At 49.2% G+C, this 15,769-nt stretch overlaps 3 protein-coding genes across 8 annotated transcripts in view; 2 read left to right on the top strand and 1 right to left on the bottom strand.

The window, feature by feature from the left end:
- CXCL17 (C-X-C motif chemokine ligand 17) overlaps nt 1–7,191 on the top strand; it is a 33,400-nt gene extending 26,209 nt beyond the window's left edge. For 2 of the 4 annotated variants that reach the window (XM_063720126.1, XM_063720128.1), the window contains exons 4-6: nt 1,614–1,694; nt 2,381–2,482; nt 6,473–7,180. In XM_063720126.1, coding sequence (XP_063576196.1) covers nt 1,614–1,694; nt 2,381–2,482; nt 6,473–6,570 — 281 coding nt within the window. In that variant the 3' untranslated portion in view covers nt 6,571–7,180. Of the gene's footprint in view, nt 1–1,613; nt 1,695–2,380; nt 2,483–6,472 lie in introns of all 4 variants that reach the window. The other 2 variants (XM_002829299.4, XM_063720127.1) reach the window with 2 other exon arrangements.
- The window catches only part of LOC103888610 (CEA cell adhesion molecule 6), a 913,736-nt gene that overhangs the window by 227,861 nt on the left and 670,106 nt on the right, over nt 1–15,769 (bottom strand). The gene's annotated exons all lie outside the window — the stretch shown is intronic.
- Nucleotides 8,012–15,769, top strand: part of LIPE (lipase E, hormone sensitive type) — a 25,996-nt gene continuing 18,238 nt past the window's right edge. Inside the window, exon 1 of one of the 3 annotated variants that reach the window (XM_054540520.2) lies at nt 8,012–9,219. In XM_054540520.2, coding sequence (XP_054396495.1) covers nt 8,295–9,219 — 925 coding nt within the window. In that variant the 5' untranslated portion in view covers nt 8,012–8,294. Of the gene's footprint in view, nt 9,220–11,803; nt 12,017–15,769 lie in introns of those variants that run through there. The other 2 variants (XM_002829298.6, XM_054540523.2) reach the window with 2 other exon arrangements.

Raw genomic sequence — 15,769 nt, 5'->3', positions numbered from 1 at the left:
CATATACAGTCATTCTGAGGTACTGGGGGTTACGGATTCAACATGTGAATTTCGGGAGACACAATTCAGTCCATAAAAGATTTCAAACAACAACATTACAGTGCAATAACAGAACTGCATTCAACAACAATGGGAACCATATGAAGGTATAATTCATTCTGACAGGAAATATCAGAAACTACCATAAAGGAAGTGTCATCTGAGCCAAGTTCTTACTTGAGAGTCTCAAGTCTATAAACCATCATCCTTGATTGTCTTAGGAATTTTTTTTTTTTTTTTTTTTTTTGTTTTGAGACCGAGTCTCGCTCTGTCACCCAGGCTGGAGTACAGTGGTGCAATCTCAGCTCCCTGCAACTTCCGCCTCCTGGGTTCAAGAGACTCTCCTGCCTCAGCCTCCCGAGTAGCTGGGACTACAGGCGCCCGCACCACGCCTGCCTAATTTTTTGTATTTTTAGTAGAGACCGGGTTTCACCATGTTAGCCAGGATGGTCTTGATCTCCTGACCTCATGATCCGCCTGCCTCGGCCTCCCAAAGTGCTGGGATTCCAGGCATGAGCCACCATGCCCGGCCTGTCATAGAAATATTTTAAGTATCAAAAAATGGAGATAAGATAGAATCAGAAAATAAAACAGGCTCAGATAGAGGCCAAAAGACGAATGTATTTGTTCCAGAGGAACAAAGGTAAATACCATTGTTTAATAGTTGAACTGGGACTCTGGATTCAAATACAGCTACTTGGGGCGGGTGTGGTGGCTCATGCCTATAATCACAGCACTTTGGGAGGCCAAGACGGGCAGATCGCTTACACCCATGAGCTCCAGACCAACCTGGGCAACTTGGCGAAACCCTATCTTTACAAAAAATACAAAAAACTAGCCAGGAGTGGTGGTGCATGCCTGAAGCCTCAGCTACCCAGGACGCTGAGATGGGAGGACCAACCAAACCCAGGAGGTCAAGGTTGCAGTGAGTTGTGATTGCACCACTACACTCCAGCCTGGATGACAGAGTGAGACCCTGTCTCAAAAAACAAACAAACAAACAAACAAACAAAAAACCCAGTAACTTGGAGGTCAAGGGAAAATCTTGATTTAAGGAATAATCTCCTCCTCGCTCTCACTCTTTTAAGTCATGAGGATTTTAATGTGAGGTATGGGGAAGAGGGCAGGAGGTTTCAACAAACCCCTGCCTTTTATCCTCTCTTTCATCTGGAAGCCATTCTTTCTCCACCTACCTTCAGCTAAGCTTTTCTCTAGGCCAGATTTTTTTAATCATTAAATTTTTAAATATGCTTATGTATAGGCCAGATTTTAAACCTCAATCCCTTATCGATTAAAATACCCCTCAGCTGGGCACAGTGGCTCACGCCTATAATCTTAGCACTTTGGGAGGCCAAGGCAGGAGGATCACTGGAGCCTAAGAGTTCAAGACCAGCCTAGGCAACATAGCAAGACCCCATCTCAAAAATATAAATAAAAATAAAATCTTCGTCTCTTGAAGTAACCTAGATTCTTGAAGTAAAAATGGAACTGTGCTGACCTAGGTAGAACAATGCTGGGAGGATCATTTCTGTTCCCTTTCCAGTGTCTGGATGTGACCTGTTTCCTTCCGACAGGGGTCGCCAGAAGCCATAGGAACCAAGGCCAGGATTCTAGGAGATGGCTCCAGGAAGGCGGCCAAGAATGTGAGTGCAAAGGTCAGTAACTCAGCAACAACAACAGCGATGGCATCACCATGACCCCAGCTCTCTCCCTTGGGCCCCTCTGAGACCAATGCAGATGTTATCTCAGCTGACCTCACCTATTCCCCTCTCCACAGCCTGCCACATGCAGCACCTGTGCCCACTTTCTTCCTGACTCTCAGGCAAGAACTGGACTTCTCCAAGGTCTAGGGGAAAGCCAGCCAAACGTCAGGCTGCCCCCTGCCCCTTATCCTTTTCCTGAAGAACCCAGAGCTACCGTCCAAAAGGCTTTTTATTTTTTCCTGGCCTTCCAAAAGCTTCCTGAATCCTGTTCTCAGCCTTATTTTACTCATAGGCAAGACTGAAAGCAGAGAGGCAAAATGGCTTCCCCAAGGGAAAGCAGCCACTGGAAAGCAGACACCCAAGCCTTACTCCTCATTCTTTGGAGTAATGATATTCTGATGCACCCTCCAAACCTGCCACCAAACCCTTGCCCAAACCTTGCCCAAAGTTGTCAGGAAAAACAACTCAGAAATACTGGCATTCAAATAGCTGGATGGACACTGTTCTCTGTTGACCCCTTTTCCCACCCCATTGCAGTGGAAATGCAAGGCACAGAAGATGGCGATTAAAGCTCTGTCCTACTCCCTCCTATCAAATGTATTAACTCTCCCATCTAAGCAGCAATGCTGTTGTTCCAGATTGGTTCCTGAGAGCCCCAAGAAGAAAACTCATGACAGTGTCTGGGCTGCCAAAGAAGCAGTGCCCCTGTGATCATTTCAAGGGCAATGTGAAGAAAACAAGTAAGTTTCCAAAGGATGATTTTCCTTATACCAGAGTCACTCCGTGAAATCACTAGGGATGAAGCACGGTTGAGAATAGAAAAAAGAGGTGAAATTAAGACCAGGATAAGCACACAACTCAGCCCTTTCTACTCAATGTCAACTTGTCGGGAAATAGAAAGAGCAGGAAAAGCAGGATACAATTTTCCTGATACTGGAAAGGTTTAACCAAATTCTTAGATTTTAAAATCTCACTGTTTACCAAAGTGGGAGTGGATGGGGCTGTTGGAGACCTGGTCATTAATCTCTGAAGATTACACCAGTGTCAGCATCAAACAGAATTTGACTCCTCCCTAGTCTAGCAGTTTCGTGTTTGTTATTTTGTTCTGTTTTTTGAGTAGGGGGTCTTGCCGTGTTGCCCAGGTTGGTCTCAAACTCCTGGGCTCCAGTGATCCTCCCACCTCAGCTTCCCAAGAAGCTGGGGTTAGAGGTACACACCACCACACCCAGTTTAGTCTACCAGTTTTTAAGTGTCATATAAAAAGTAAATTGGCAGCCGGGCACAGTGGCTCACACCTGTAATCCCAGTACTTTGGGAGGCCGAGGCAGGTGGATTGCTTGAGGCCAGGAGTTCAAGACCAGCCTGGCCAACATGGTGAAACCCCGTCTCTAGTAAAAATATAAAAATTAGCTGGGCATAGTGGTGCACGCCTGTAATCCCAGCTACTTGGGAGGTTGAGGCACAAGAATTGCTTTAATCCGGGAGGTGGAGGTTGCAGAGAGTTGAGATCACGCCACTGCACTCCAGCCTGGGCGACAGAGTGAGACTCTGTCTCAAAAAAAAAACTAAATTGGCAAATGTTAAACTGATTGATATTATGATATTATCAAGAATGGGATATATCAGGATCCTTATACACTATTGACGGAAGTAAAATAAATTTGGCTGTATCAAAATTGTAAATGAGTATAATAACTTTAATCTAGTAATCTCACTTTAGGAAATCTCAACAATAGAATACTAGCATGGATGCTCAAAGATATAGGTACAAGAATATTAATTATAGCAGTATTTGTATTGACAAATAAATGGGGGAGATTTTCTTCAAAGGCAAATTGGGAAAAACTAATTACTGTCAAAAATAATTAGGTAAACCAGGGGCAGTGGCTTAGGCCTATAATCCTAGCTACTCGGGAGGCTGAGGCAGGAGGATCCAGTAAGCCAAGGAGCTCAAGACCAGCCTGGGCAACATAGCAAGATCCTGTCTCTAAAATAAATATAATAATAATAACAATAATAATAATAATAATAATGAGATAAATCATTATCTGTTGGCTGGAGAGATATCCACAATATATTAATGAAAAAAAAACAATGTAGAGACCCCCTATTTCACATCCTGCATTAATGTAAGTTTCAGGTGGATTACAGATCTAAACTTGAAAGACAAATTTACAAGGAAATACAGGAGAATATATTCACAACCTTGAGGTATGAAAACCTTTCTTAAACAAAATACAAAATGCACAAATGATAAAGTAAAAGAGTAAATAAATCTGACTTCACTGAGATTATGAAATTTTGATCATCAAAAGAATAAAATGACAAGCTGCCAAATAGGAGATGATATCTGTAACATACACAACCTTCAAAGGATTAGTATTCAGAATACATATATAAGGAATTGCTACACACCAGTGAGAGGAGGGCAGGAAATACAACAGACAAATGGGAAAAAATACTTGAATAGCCACTTCACAGATGATGAAACCCAAACAGCTAATAAACAGATGCAATGGCACTCAACCTTATTATTACAAGGAAAATATGAATTAAAACTAAAGTGAGGCCAGGTGCAGTGGCTCATGCCTGTAATTCCAGCACTTTGGGAGGCCAAGGCAGGGGGATCACCTGAGGTCAGGAGTTCGAGACCAGTCTGGCCAACATGGTGAAACCCCATCTCTACTTAAAATACAAAAAAATTAGCCGGGCGTGATGGTGCACATCTGTAATCCCAGCTACTTAGGAGGCTGAGGCAGGAGAATTATTTGAACCCGGGAGGCACAGGTTGCAGTGAGCCAAGATCATGCCACTGCATTCCAGCCTGGACAACAGAGTGAGACTTCGTCTCAAAAAAAAAAAAAAAAAAAAAATCGGGAGAGACATAAACATTCAGACCATAATGTATACATAAAGTTTAAAAATGAGCAAAAATAAACTAAATTATTTAGGAATCTATACACATAGGTGGTAAATAATAAAGAAAAGAAAGTAAATAATTACTATAAAAGTCAGGATTATCACTGTGAGGGGGAGAGGAAGCAGTGATCAGAAAAGGAGGGGTGCTGTTGGCAATATTCTACTTCTTTCTCTTTTTTTTTTGAGACGGAGTTCTGCTCTTGTTGCCCAGGCTGGAGTGCAATGGCGCAATCTTGGCTCACTGCAACCTCCGCCTCCCGGGTTGAAGCAATTCTCCTGCCTCAGCCTCCTGAGTAGCTGGGATTACAGGGATGCGCAACCACACCCGGCTAATTTTGTATTTTTAGTAGAGATGGATTTCTCCATGTTGGTCAGGCTGGTCTCGAACCCCTGACCTCAGGTGATCTGCCTGCCTCAGCCTCCCCAAGTGCTGGGATTATAGGCATGAGCCACCGTGCCCGGACACAATATTCTATTTCTAAGCCTAGGTAGTAGTTTCATGAATATCTGCTTTATAACTATTTATTGAATTGCACATATAAGTTTCTATGAACTTCTATAGAAATATAATACTTTGCAATAATAGATTCCGTTTTTTTTTTTTTTTTTTTTTTTTGCGGGGGGAGGGGCGCAGTTGAGACAAGGTCTTGCTCTGTCACCCAGGCTGGAGTGCAGTGGTATGATCACGGCTCACCTCCTGGGCTGAAACATTCCTCCTGCCTCAGCCTCCCCAGCAACTGGAACCACAGGTACACGCCACCATGCCTGGCTAATTTTTGTATTTTTTGTAGAGACAGGATTTCGCCATGTTGCTCAGGCTGGTCTTTAACTCCTGGGCTCAAGCAATCTGCCCACCTTGGCCTCCCAAAGTGCTGAGATTACAGGCGCAAGCCACTATGCCCGGCCAGATTTCTTAAAGGTGCCGACTAAGGCAATACGTATAGTATAATCTCATTTTTGTTTCTAAAATAAACCACTGTATTTATATACCAGAAGGTATGGAAAAAAACGTAGCAAACTATTAACAGTGGTTAGCCCTGGAAAATGTGTTGTAGAGGCTGGGGTGGGAGGAGTCCTTTTACTTTTTACTGGATTTTAAAATTTTTTTCCACTGGATGAGTCTTATTTTTATAATTTTTAAAACTCTCATAAAAATTAAATGTTGGCTGGGCACAGTGGCTCACGCCTGTAATCCTAGCACTTTGGGAGGCCGAGGCGGGTGGATCACCTGAGGTCAGGAGTTCAAGACCAGCCTGGCCAACATGGTGAAACCCCATCTCTACTAAAATACAAAAATTAGCCAGGCATGATGGTGGGTGCCTGTAATCCCAGCTACTCGAGAGGCTGAGACAGGAGAATCGCTTGAATCTGGGAGACAGTGTTTGCAGTGAGCCGAGATTGTACCACTGCACTCCAGCCTGGGCAACTGAACGAGACTCCACCTCAAAAAAAAATTAAATGTGAAGGCCAGGTGTGGTGGCTCATGCCTGTAATCCTAGCACTTTGGGAGGCCGAGGCGGGTGGATCACATGAGGTCAGGAGTTCCAGACCAGCCTGGCCAAGATGGTGAAATCCTGTCTCTACTAAAATACAAAAATTAGCCAGCCATGGTGGCAGGCACCTGTAATCCCAGCTACTCGGGAGGCTGAGGCAGGAGAATCACTTGAACCCGGGAGGCAGAGGTTGAAGTGAGCTGAGATCCTGCCACTGCACTCCAGCCTGGGTAATAGAGCAAGACTCCATCTCCAAAGAAAAAAAGAAATGTTAAAAATGTTTTTAACACTAGCCTCTCCCCTTTATTTGCACCCTAGGACACCAAAGGCACCACAGAAAGCCAAACAAGCATTCCAGAGCCTGCCAGCAATTTCTCAAACAATGTCAGCTAAGAAGCTTTGCTCTGCCTTTGTAGGAGCTCTGAGCGCCCACTCTTCCAATTAAACATTCTCAGCCAAGAAGACAGTGAGCACACCTACCAGACACTCTTCTTCTCCCACCTCACTCTCCCACTGTACCCACCCCTAAATCATTCCAGTGCTCTCAAAAAGCATGTTTCTCAAGATCATTTTGATTGTTGCTCTCTCTAGTGTCTTCTTCTCTCATCAGTTTTATCCTGTGCCCTCCCCTTACCCAGGCTTAGGCTTAATTACCTGAAAGATTCCAGGAAACTGTAGCTTCCTAGCTGGTGTCATTTAACCTTAAATGCAATCAGGAAAGTAGCAAACAGAAGTCAATAAATATTTTTAAATGTCACAGATCAAAATTGTTTCCTTCAAATAGGGTCTGCCAATTCACATCCAGATGACCCATTTTACCCTATTCACTGCAGACTGAATCCAGATTCTACATATACTTATCCCCACCAAGACCCTCACTCTGTCTCCATTGGCCTACTTGTTCATCTTTCACTCATTCGACAAATCTTTCTGAGGTAAGAGCTAGGTGGGACAAAAAAAAAAAAAAAAAAAAAAAAAAGGCATACCAATGAACCAGGCATGGTCTTATTAAAGATAATATAGGTTTAAAAAAAAAAACTTGGCACAGTTTCTTAGCACTTAGGCAGCCTTTGGTATTTATGACTACTATCATCACCATTACCACCATCATTATCAGTCATTGTCATCAGTGGTCACTGTCTTCTGTGAGTTTCCAATCTAGTACAGGATCATAGTTCAGGGCTAGAGACATGGCATGGAGTATCTCAAACGCCATTCAGAAGGGCCTCAAGCTATAAAAGTGGGAGGGCATGACATTAATTTTTAGCATGAGAGTTAAATGATCAGAGTGACAATATAGGGAAATTAAACTGGCAACCTGGCTGAGCGTGGTGGCTCACACCTGTAAACCCAGCACTTTGGGAGGTCCGGGGGCGGAGGGCGGGGGTGGATCACTTAAGGTCGGGAATTTGAGACCAGCCTGGCCAACATGGCAAAACCCCATCTCTACTGAAAATATAAAAATTAGCCGGGCGTGGCAGTGCACGCCTGTAGTCCCAGCTACTTGGGAGGCTGAGGCAGGAGAGTCGCTTGAACCCAGGAGGTGGAGGCTTCAGTGAACCAAAATGGCACCACTGCACTCCAGCCTGGACAACACAGAAAGACTTTTCTCAATAAGTAAATAAATAAATAATCTGGCAACCATTTGTAGGAATGAACAAAGAGGGAAATAATTATTACAACAGCTACAGAGACTGCCCCCTGAATGACGCTTTCCTCAGACATCAGAAGGAGAGAGAAAAAAGGAACACTCATCCAGCATCTGGCTTCTGTCATCCCAGATGACACGGAGGCCTAAATTGGGATGCTTGCCTTATGAGAAGAAACATTTTAACTGAGTGGTGGGCGGGGTGGGGCCCTATTTATGACACAAGAGAGCAAGCCCCTCCCTTCTTGTAAGAGAGTGCTGGGCACATAGCCTCCTCCTACTCCTAATCCTCCCACCAAAGAAAGAGGCACAGAGTTCATTACTTAGTGGGGGCCAGCTGTGATCGGCCAACTGGAGGTAGGAGTTAAAAAGGAAGACCTTAAAAAGGAAGACCAGTGATGCCAGGATGGAGTGAAACCCAAGAGGAATTGCCATCATGAGGAATCAATGAGAGATCTGTGAAGAGAGAGGGCTGGGTGGGAGCCCAGAAGGATGAAACCTGGAAGATTAATATCTCCCGTGAGGGAAATAACAATGGAGCCAGGTTCTAAGTCAGTGCCTAGGCCAGACTGGCAACCTGAACCACACCAGAGGCCTATAACCCCGCCAGAGCCTGGGCCAGAAAAGACACCCACAGCCCAGCCAGAATCGAAGACTCTGCAGGGATCCAATACCCAACGGAAGCCTGCTTCAAACCAAAGACCCCTCACCCAGCAGGAGACCCCTGCACAACATGATGCTGAATCCCAGAAGGAACCTAGAGCCCAACAAAAATCTGCTTCACAAGAGGAATTTCTTGCCCCACAGAAGACCGCACCACAGCAATCACCTCACATCCAAAGGGTGCCGCTCACTCAACAGGAAGCTGCCTCCCAGCAGGGACCTGGGCTAGGAAAAGAATCTACAACTCAACAGGAGCCAGCATTGAGACAAAGACATGTAGCCCAGCCAGGGCCTGGGCCAGGAGAGCCACCTCCAGCTCAACAAGAAGCTGAATCAACACCTGCGGCCCAGGCTAAACCTGCAGCCAAAAGGGAGCCATCTGCCCCGACTGAATCTACATCCCAAGAGACACCTGAACAGTCAGATAAGCAAACAACTCCAGTCCAGGGAGCCAAATCCAAGCAGGGATCTTTGACAGAGCTGAGATTTCTAACAAAACTGCAAGAACTATCCATACAGCGATCAGCCCTAGAGTGGAAGGCACTTGCTGAGTGGGTCACAGATTCTGAGTCAGAATCAGATGTGGGATCATCTTCAGACACAGATTCTCCAGCCACGATGGGTGGAATGGTGGCCCAGGGAGTGAAGCTAGGCTTCAAAAGAAAATCTGGTTATAAAGTGATGTCAGGATACGGTGGGACGTCGCCACATGAGAAAACCAGTGCCCGGAATCACAGACACTACCAGGATACAGGTGAGTTTGAATCTGGAGGAATTGAAGCCTCTCAGGGCCAGTCATTCATTTACTTAAGAAATACTAAAAACTTACGGTGTATCAGGTTAGCTCTGGTCATCCTTCAACAATCCTGAGATAAAGATCCACATCCCCATTATTAAAAAAAAAAAAAAAAAAAAAAAAAAGGCTGGGCGCAGTGGCTCACGCCTGTAATCCCACCACTTTGGGAGGCCGAGGCAGGTGGATTGCTTGAGGCCAGGAGTTCAAGACCAGCCTAGCCAAGATGGTGAAACACTGTCTCTACTAAAAATACAAAAATTAGCCAGGCGTGGTGGCAGGTGCCTGTAATCCCAGCTACTCGAGAGGCTGAGGCACAGAATCACTTGAACCTGGGAGGCAGAGGTTGCAATGAGCTGAGATCGCGCCACTGCACTCCAGCCTGGGCGACAGAGTAAGACTCCATCTCAAAAAAAAGAAAAAAACGAAGTCTCACTCTGTCGCCCAGGCTGGGGTGCACTAGCATGATCATGGCTCACTGCAGCCTCAAACTCCTGGGCTCAAGCCATCCTCCTACCTCAGCCTCCCAAGTAGCTGGGACTACAAATGCACCACCATGCCCCGCTAATGTTTACATTTTCCGTAGAGACGTGGCCTCGCTATGTTGCCCAGCCTGGTCTCGAGCTCCTGGCCCCAAGCAAGCCTCCCACCTCAGCCTCCCAAAGCGCTGAGATTACAGGCATGAGCCACCGAGCATCTGGCCAACATCCTCATTTTAGAAATGAGGGCATGAGGTAGAAAAATAAAGAAGTAAGGGTTCTTGCACAGGGCCATGCAGTTAGGAAGTGGCGAAGTCGGGATTTGAAGCCGGGGTCTTTCTCCCCTGGACCAGGCTGCCTCCCTACAGAGGATTTGGGGAAAATCAAATCCCAGAGTGGGAAGGCACTCTGAGCTAGGGACCAGGAGACCAGGAAAGCGGCTCTCTTGCCACTGTTCATTCATCCATCCACAGAAACTGACCCAGCACCAGCTCTGGGGCAGACACCGGCGTAAGTCCCAGCAATACAATACAAAGACGGTACCTTACCCTTCGGGAGTTTCCAGGCAGGCTAGGCAGAACATCGGGGCATCAACAGTCTCTCAGTTTACCAGGTCTGTCCTCTTCTGCTAGGAAGACACCTGCTCCCTGCCGGGCTGCCTCCATAGGGGACTCAGTCCAGCCAGGCGGAATGGCCTTGCGGGTTGTGTTCTCAGCAAGGAGGAGCCGGGAGGGAGGTGCGGGAGCCGCCAAGGTCTCAGGCAAGGTCAGGGACTGACGGCAGGAAAGTTGGGGGAGCAGCATCAGAAGATAACAGGCCCAAGGCACTGGGCTCACCGCAGGCACTCCCTCGCCTTCTCCGCCTCTTGCCGGGGCCCAGTGCTGCCCCCTGCCTGCTTCACAGGAGCCCCAGGAAGCTCCGATCTTCCTTCTCTAGGCTCAAAACCCCTGCCATGGAGAAGGGGGGAATGCAAGTTTTATCTATGGAACTGGAGGTTACTTGTTGAAGTCCCCTGATGTGGGGGGAGAAAGCAACGCAGCCCTAATCCTGAAGCTGAGGGCATCTGTGAGGCCCTGGTCCAGAGGGCAGGCAATGGCGGCCCCACCGCCCAGAGGCCAGTCTGTCTCCTCTCTCCCAGAGCTGATAAGAGGGTAATGCGCTTCTCAGCGCCGGGACTGGTGGGTATGCTTAGAGAGGGAAGGAGGAGTGGCGGCAGGCAAAGACAGGGATTGAGGCCTGCTCTCCCCAGTGCTGAGGATAGAAAGCTGTTTCCCCAGGCCTCCAGAGCACAGTCTCAAGGGATGCCCGCCCCACACCACCGCGGCGGGCGAGGTCGCCTCTCAGGTGGTCCAGAAGCAGTTGGCTGTGTGCGTGTGCACAAGCCTCGAGCCTCCTCTGTTTCCCGCCATTTCTCAGGCATGAGTCGTTCCCTCTACCTCCGCTCTTGGGCCAGCCCGCGGCTTGAAGCTAGTGCGCAGGCGCCGAGCGTTCTCCTACCACCATCCCCCACCCCCGTTATCTGGAGCATGGATTGGGGGCGGAGACAGAGGGAGAAAGATCCCCCAGGAAAAGCGCAATGGGAGAACTAGGAGACAAGAGAGGGAAGGCGGGGCTCCCTCCTCCAAAGGCTCTCAGGCACAGCCACGCCTCCAGCGCTGGCGCCCCGCCTCGTCTTTGAGTTAGCAGAGGACCTTGCCCGCCCCCACCCCAGGCAGAGGCTCAGAGGCGCCCCACTTTCCCCCTTCAAAAGGCGGGCCGGGCCGCGTTCTAGGGGATCCCTCCCTGGGAAGGTGAGTGGGATGGCGAGACTGAGCCAGCACATGGGAGGCTTCCCAGCACGTGGGAAGATCGGGACTCCCCGCGGGGCTCCGCACTAGTCCTGCCCGAAGGACGCTTTTCGCCGCCCCCGGGATTGCCTTTTTGTTGGCCGCGAGCCCTTTAATGCGCGATAGGGGGCGGAGCCAGATCTTAAATTCTGGCGGTTGGGGGCGGAGCACGGCAGCGGAGGGAGACGAGGATTGGTTAGGAAGCTGGACCCAGAGAAGAGCAAGCTCGGGATTGGGTAATAGGGGGGCCCGACGGTAGTGTGTAGCGAGGATTGGCCCTCCGGGCAGGGCCTCGCGGCTGGAATTGGCCCCCGCGCGAGGACCGCGGGGAATTGATGGAGTTGGCCGGGGGAACGGAGCCCGCCGAGGCCGCTATGGCCCCGGCCTCGAAAAATGCCAAAGAGGGCTCGAGGAGCCACGGTCGCCGGCGGTGGCGAAAAGGCAAGGCCAAAGGTGAGCGCGCGGAGACCGGCAGCAGCCCGGAAGGAACCTCGTACATCCTGCGGGGCAGTGGGGACAGCGTGGACTGGCCCACTGCCACAGGGAGTTGTGGGGTCCAGGGACTGGCCCATTGCCGCTTGCGGGGACAACGGGATGATCCATTGTGAGAAGGGGGTGATGTGAGAGCCGAGAGGCCCACCCTGGCACAGGGACTAGCTGACGCCCGGATCGGCTTGGGAGCAGAGTCCGGAATGCGAGCTTCGTGGACCAGAGTTCCCGCTCGGATTCCGTATTCGCTGTGTGACCAAGGGCAACGGCTGCACTCAGTGTTTCCCACCTGGGGAATGGTTCAAGCGCCGATGTTCAGGGCTCCAGCGCTCTTGGAGGATAAGGGGGAAGGAGGTTAGCAGGTGTTACTCAAAGAGGAAGTCTAGGGGTGAGTCAAGGAGAGGTAGGAGGAAGGAGTACCCATAGTGGAGAGTGCAGCGGGGCCAGTAAAGCTCATCGCAGTCCCGGCCTCCCACCCGGCAAGTCAGTCCATCCATCCGTCCATTCATTGTCAGTCCACCTGCTTCAGCCGGCTCCACTGGGGCCTAGCCCTGACCCCTACCCTTTCCAGGACAACGGGCCCTGGCTTGGCTTCAGACCTCCACACCTGCCTCAGGAAAAGGGAAGGCCTGATTTCTCTAGGGAGTCACATTATTTTCAGGTCTCAAAAGGCCAAACAAAGGCTGACAGACCAACAGAAATGCTGCAAGCCTCAGGCAGGGGCAAGTCCTCAGTTACAAGCATTTATCAATCAGCATGGGGACCCGCTGGAAGTTCCCATGTAGGAAGGAAACTAACACCACCCCTCAGCCCCAGGGACCCCAAACTCATTGCTTCCCCTGCCGTAGAACACATCATTAGCCCAGAATAGACTTGGAGTTGGCTCTAGACACACGCAGGCTCAGACAGGCTCAGAGGGCAGACAGACTGGAGCCCAAGGGCACTTGCTGTCACAGCAAGACACTGAGCCTCACACCAGTATAGCATACCCAGAGGCAGTACAGACTGTAGTTAAGAAACATGGGCATCGGAGATCTGGTTCCTCGGGCTGGGAGCTGTGATGTGCTGGGCAGGAGACTCCCTCTTTCCCTGCCTCAGCTTTCTGAACTCTAAAATGGGTATGATGATAGGAGTACCTCCTTTTGTGAGGTTAGAATGAGTGTAGAGCGTTTGGCACAGGCACACAGCAAACCCTCAGGAGAAGTGAAGGTTATTGTTACTGTTAGTCCCCACCAGACAGTGAACATCCTAAAAGCAGGGCTGTATCTGCCTTGTCTACCCTGTATTTCCAGAGCCTGGTATGCCAGGTAGATAGGCATTCAAATATTTATTGGATTAATAAGTGAAGGAATGTGTGAACTGTAACACAGATCATAATAATCACGCTTCCCTTAGGGTTGTCATGAGGAGTCAGAATCCAGTTGGGCAGGGCTCCCTGCAAAACGAGCCATGCACAAAGGCTCATTCCTGCAAACTCCAAGATTTGCCTGTCATTTCCTGAAGCCCCGCCCTCGTGCCAGGCTTTAGATAAATTAATCAGACCTCACTCCTGCCTCAAGGGCATCTGGGCTGGCTGGAGCAATCCTCGTCATCAGTTTCATCTTGCCAGTAAATGGATGATGCTAGTGTCCTTATGATCACCCCATTTCCCAGATGACGACACTGGGGCTCTGAGGGACCAAGGCCGCCTGGGCTTCCTTACTTGGCCAGTGAGGGCAAAGAGATGGCTGCCTCAGCCTCCTCGGGGCAGGGAGTTTGTGGGCCCACAACTGCTGTGGGCCCAAACTTGATTCTGGACCCAAGAGGTTCCAGTCACACAGATTCATTCAGCAGACATTCACTGAACACTGAGCTGTGCCAGGCCTGGGCTCTCAGTAGCAAAAAGGACAAATTCACAGTTGAGCTGGGGACACAGATATTACTCAGATAAGACTATGATTGTAAACTGTGATAAATACAACAGAGAAAAATACCCTGGGAAGATAGAATTGGGAGGCTTCCCAAGGAGGCGATATTGGACCCAAGGTGGACAGGCGTTAAGTGCTGTGCAGGGGGCAGGCAGGGGAACAGAGAGGACAGTATGGAGAAAGACCCGAGGCTTGAGGAAACACTGAGTTACAGTGCAGAGGGAGCTCAGCCAGGGCCAGGAGGAAGAGGAAGAGGAAACAGGGCAGGCAGTTTAAGAGAGGAGGATGGTAGCTGGGTACAGTGGCTCACACCTGTAATCCTGGCACTTTGGGAGGCCAAGGTGGGAGGACCCCTTGAGTCCAGGAGTTTGAGGCCAGCGTGGGCAACATAGCGAGACCCCATCTCTACCAAAAATACAAACATTAGCCGGGCATGGTGGGGTGTACCTGTAGTCCCAGCTACTTGGGAGGCTGAGGTGGGAGGATCAATTGAGCCCAGGAGGTTGAGGCTGCAGTGAGCTGTGATCGCACCACTCTACTCCAGCCTGGGCAACAATGAGACTGTCTCAAAAAGAGAGAGAGAGAGGAGGATGGTACCTGGCTTGGGAGGCCATGTCCAGGATTGGGGGCTTTATCCTGAAATCGAGGGAGAGGGTGTTGAAGGGTTGGAAGTGTGTGAACAGATTTGTGTGCTAAAAAGATCCTGTGGCTGCTATGTGGACAACAAATCAAAGAGAACAAAATCAGAAATATATAAAGATCTGTCACAGTCACCCAGATAATGATGCTACAGCCTGGACCAGGGAGGAGGCAGTGGAGGTGGGGAGAAGGGCCATGTTCCAGAGGCCTTTAGTAGGCAGAGTGGGCAGGACTAGGGGATGGATTGCATGGGAGTTGGGGGGTGGGGAGGTGGCCAGGATAACATCCTGGGTTCCAGCTTGAGCAAATGGGGAAAGGTTTGTTCTCAACACACACACACAGAGACCAAGACATGCACAAGCATGTATATCCATTCATACATAAACAAACATGCCCACACAAGCTCACAGGCCAAGAGAAACAGAGACGCAGATACATTCACAGGCATACAAACATTCATACCTTCAAGTGTACCAGTGCCGACGGACACAGGCCAGGACACATGCCAGCCATGACACATACCTGCAGAGGTACATATGTACACGTGACCAGAAAGCATATACTTCGAAGCACAGACAGAGGGAGCAGCACACAGAAACACAGCAAAGATCAGCAGCGCTGCCCTAGAGCTGCCCCCTGCTGGCCATGTGACCCCGGGGGTTATGTCACCTTTCTGTGCCTCAATTTTGTCATATGCCAAAAGGGATGATAATGGTCCCTCCCTCATGGGTTGTGGGGCAGGTGACATGAGTCACTTCACATAAAACACATAAAGAAATCTCATCACCTCCTTTGAGAATAAAAAAAAAAAAAAAGAAAAAAATCCCAGCACTTTGGGAGACCAAGGTAGGAGGATTGCTTGAGCACAGGAGTTCGAGACCAGTCTAGGCAACATAGCTAGACTCGATCCCTATTTTTAAATTAAACCCACACACACAGAGAGAGAAAGAGACCAGGCATGCAGAGGCTGTTGGTGCAATGTTTGCTCTTTTATGCAGACACTCTCAGGGATCCAGCCACTCACTGTCCCCGCCTGCATCTGATTCCAGGCTTCCTGGCTTCAGAAGCCTTTGCTTCCTCCCAGGCCCCACACCTGGCCCTTCCTCCATCCCCCATCCACCCCCACCCCACTTCCTTCCCCACCGCCCTCCTTACCCCTGTTCAGTCCCCA

Source organism: Pongo abelii, chromosome 20, assembly GCF_028885655.2.
Source record: "Pongo abelii isolate AG06213 chromosome 20, NHGRI_mPonAbe1-v2.0_pri, whole genome shotgun sequence".
In the NCBI taxonomy this organism is placed as follows: domain Eukaryota; kingdom Metazoa; phylum Chordata; class Mammalia; order Primates; family Hominidae; genus Pongo; species Pongo abelii.
This window is presented reverse-complemented; position numbering and strand designations above follow the sequence as displayed.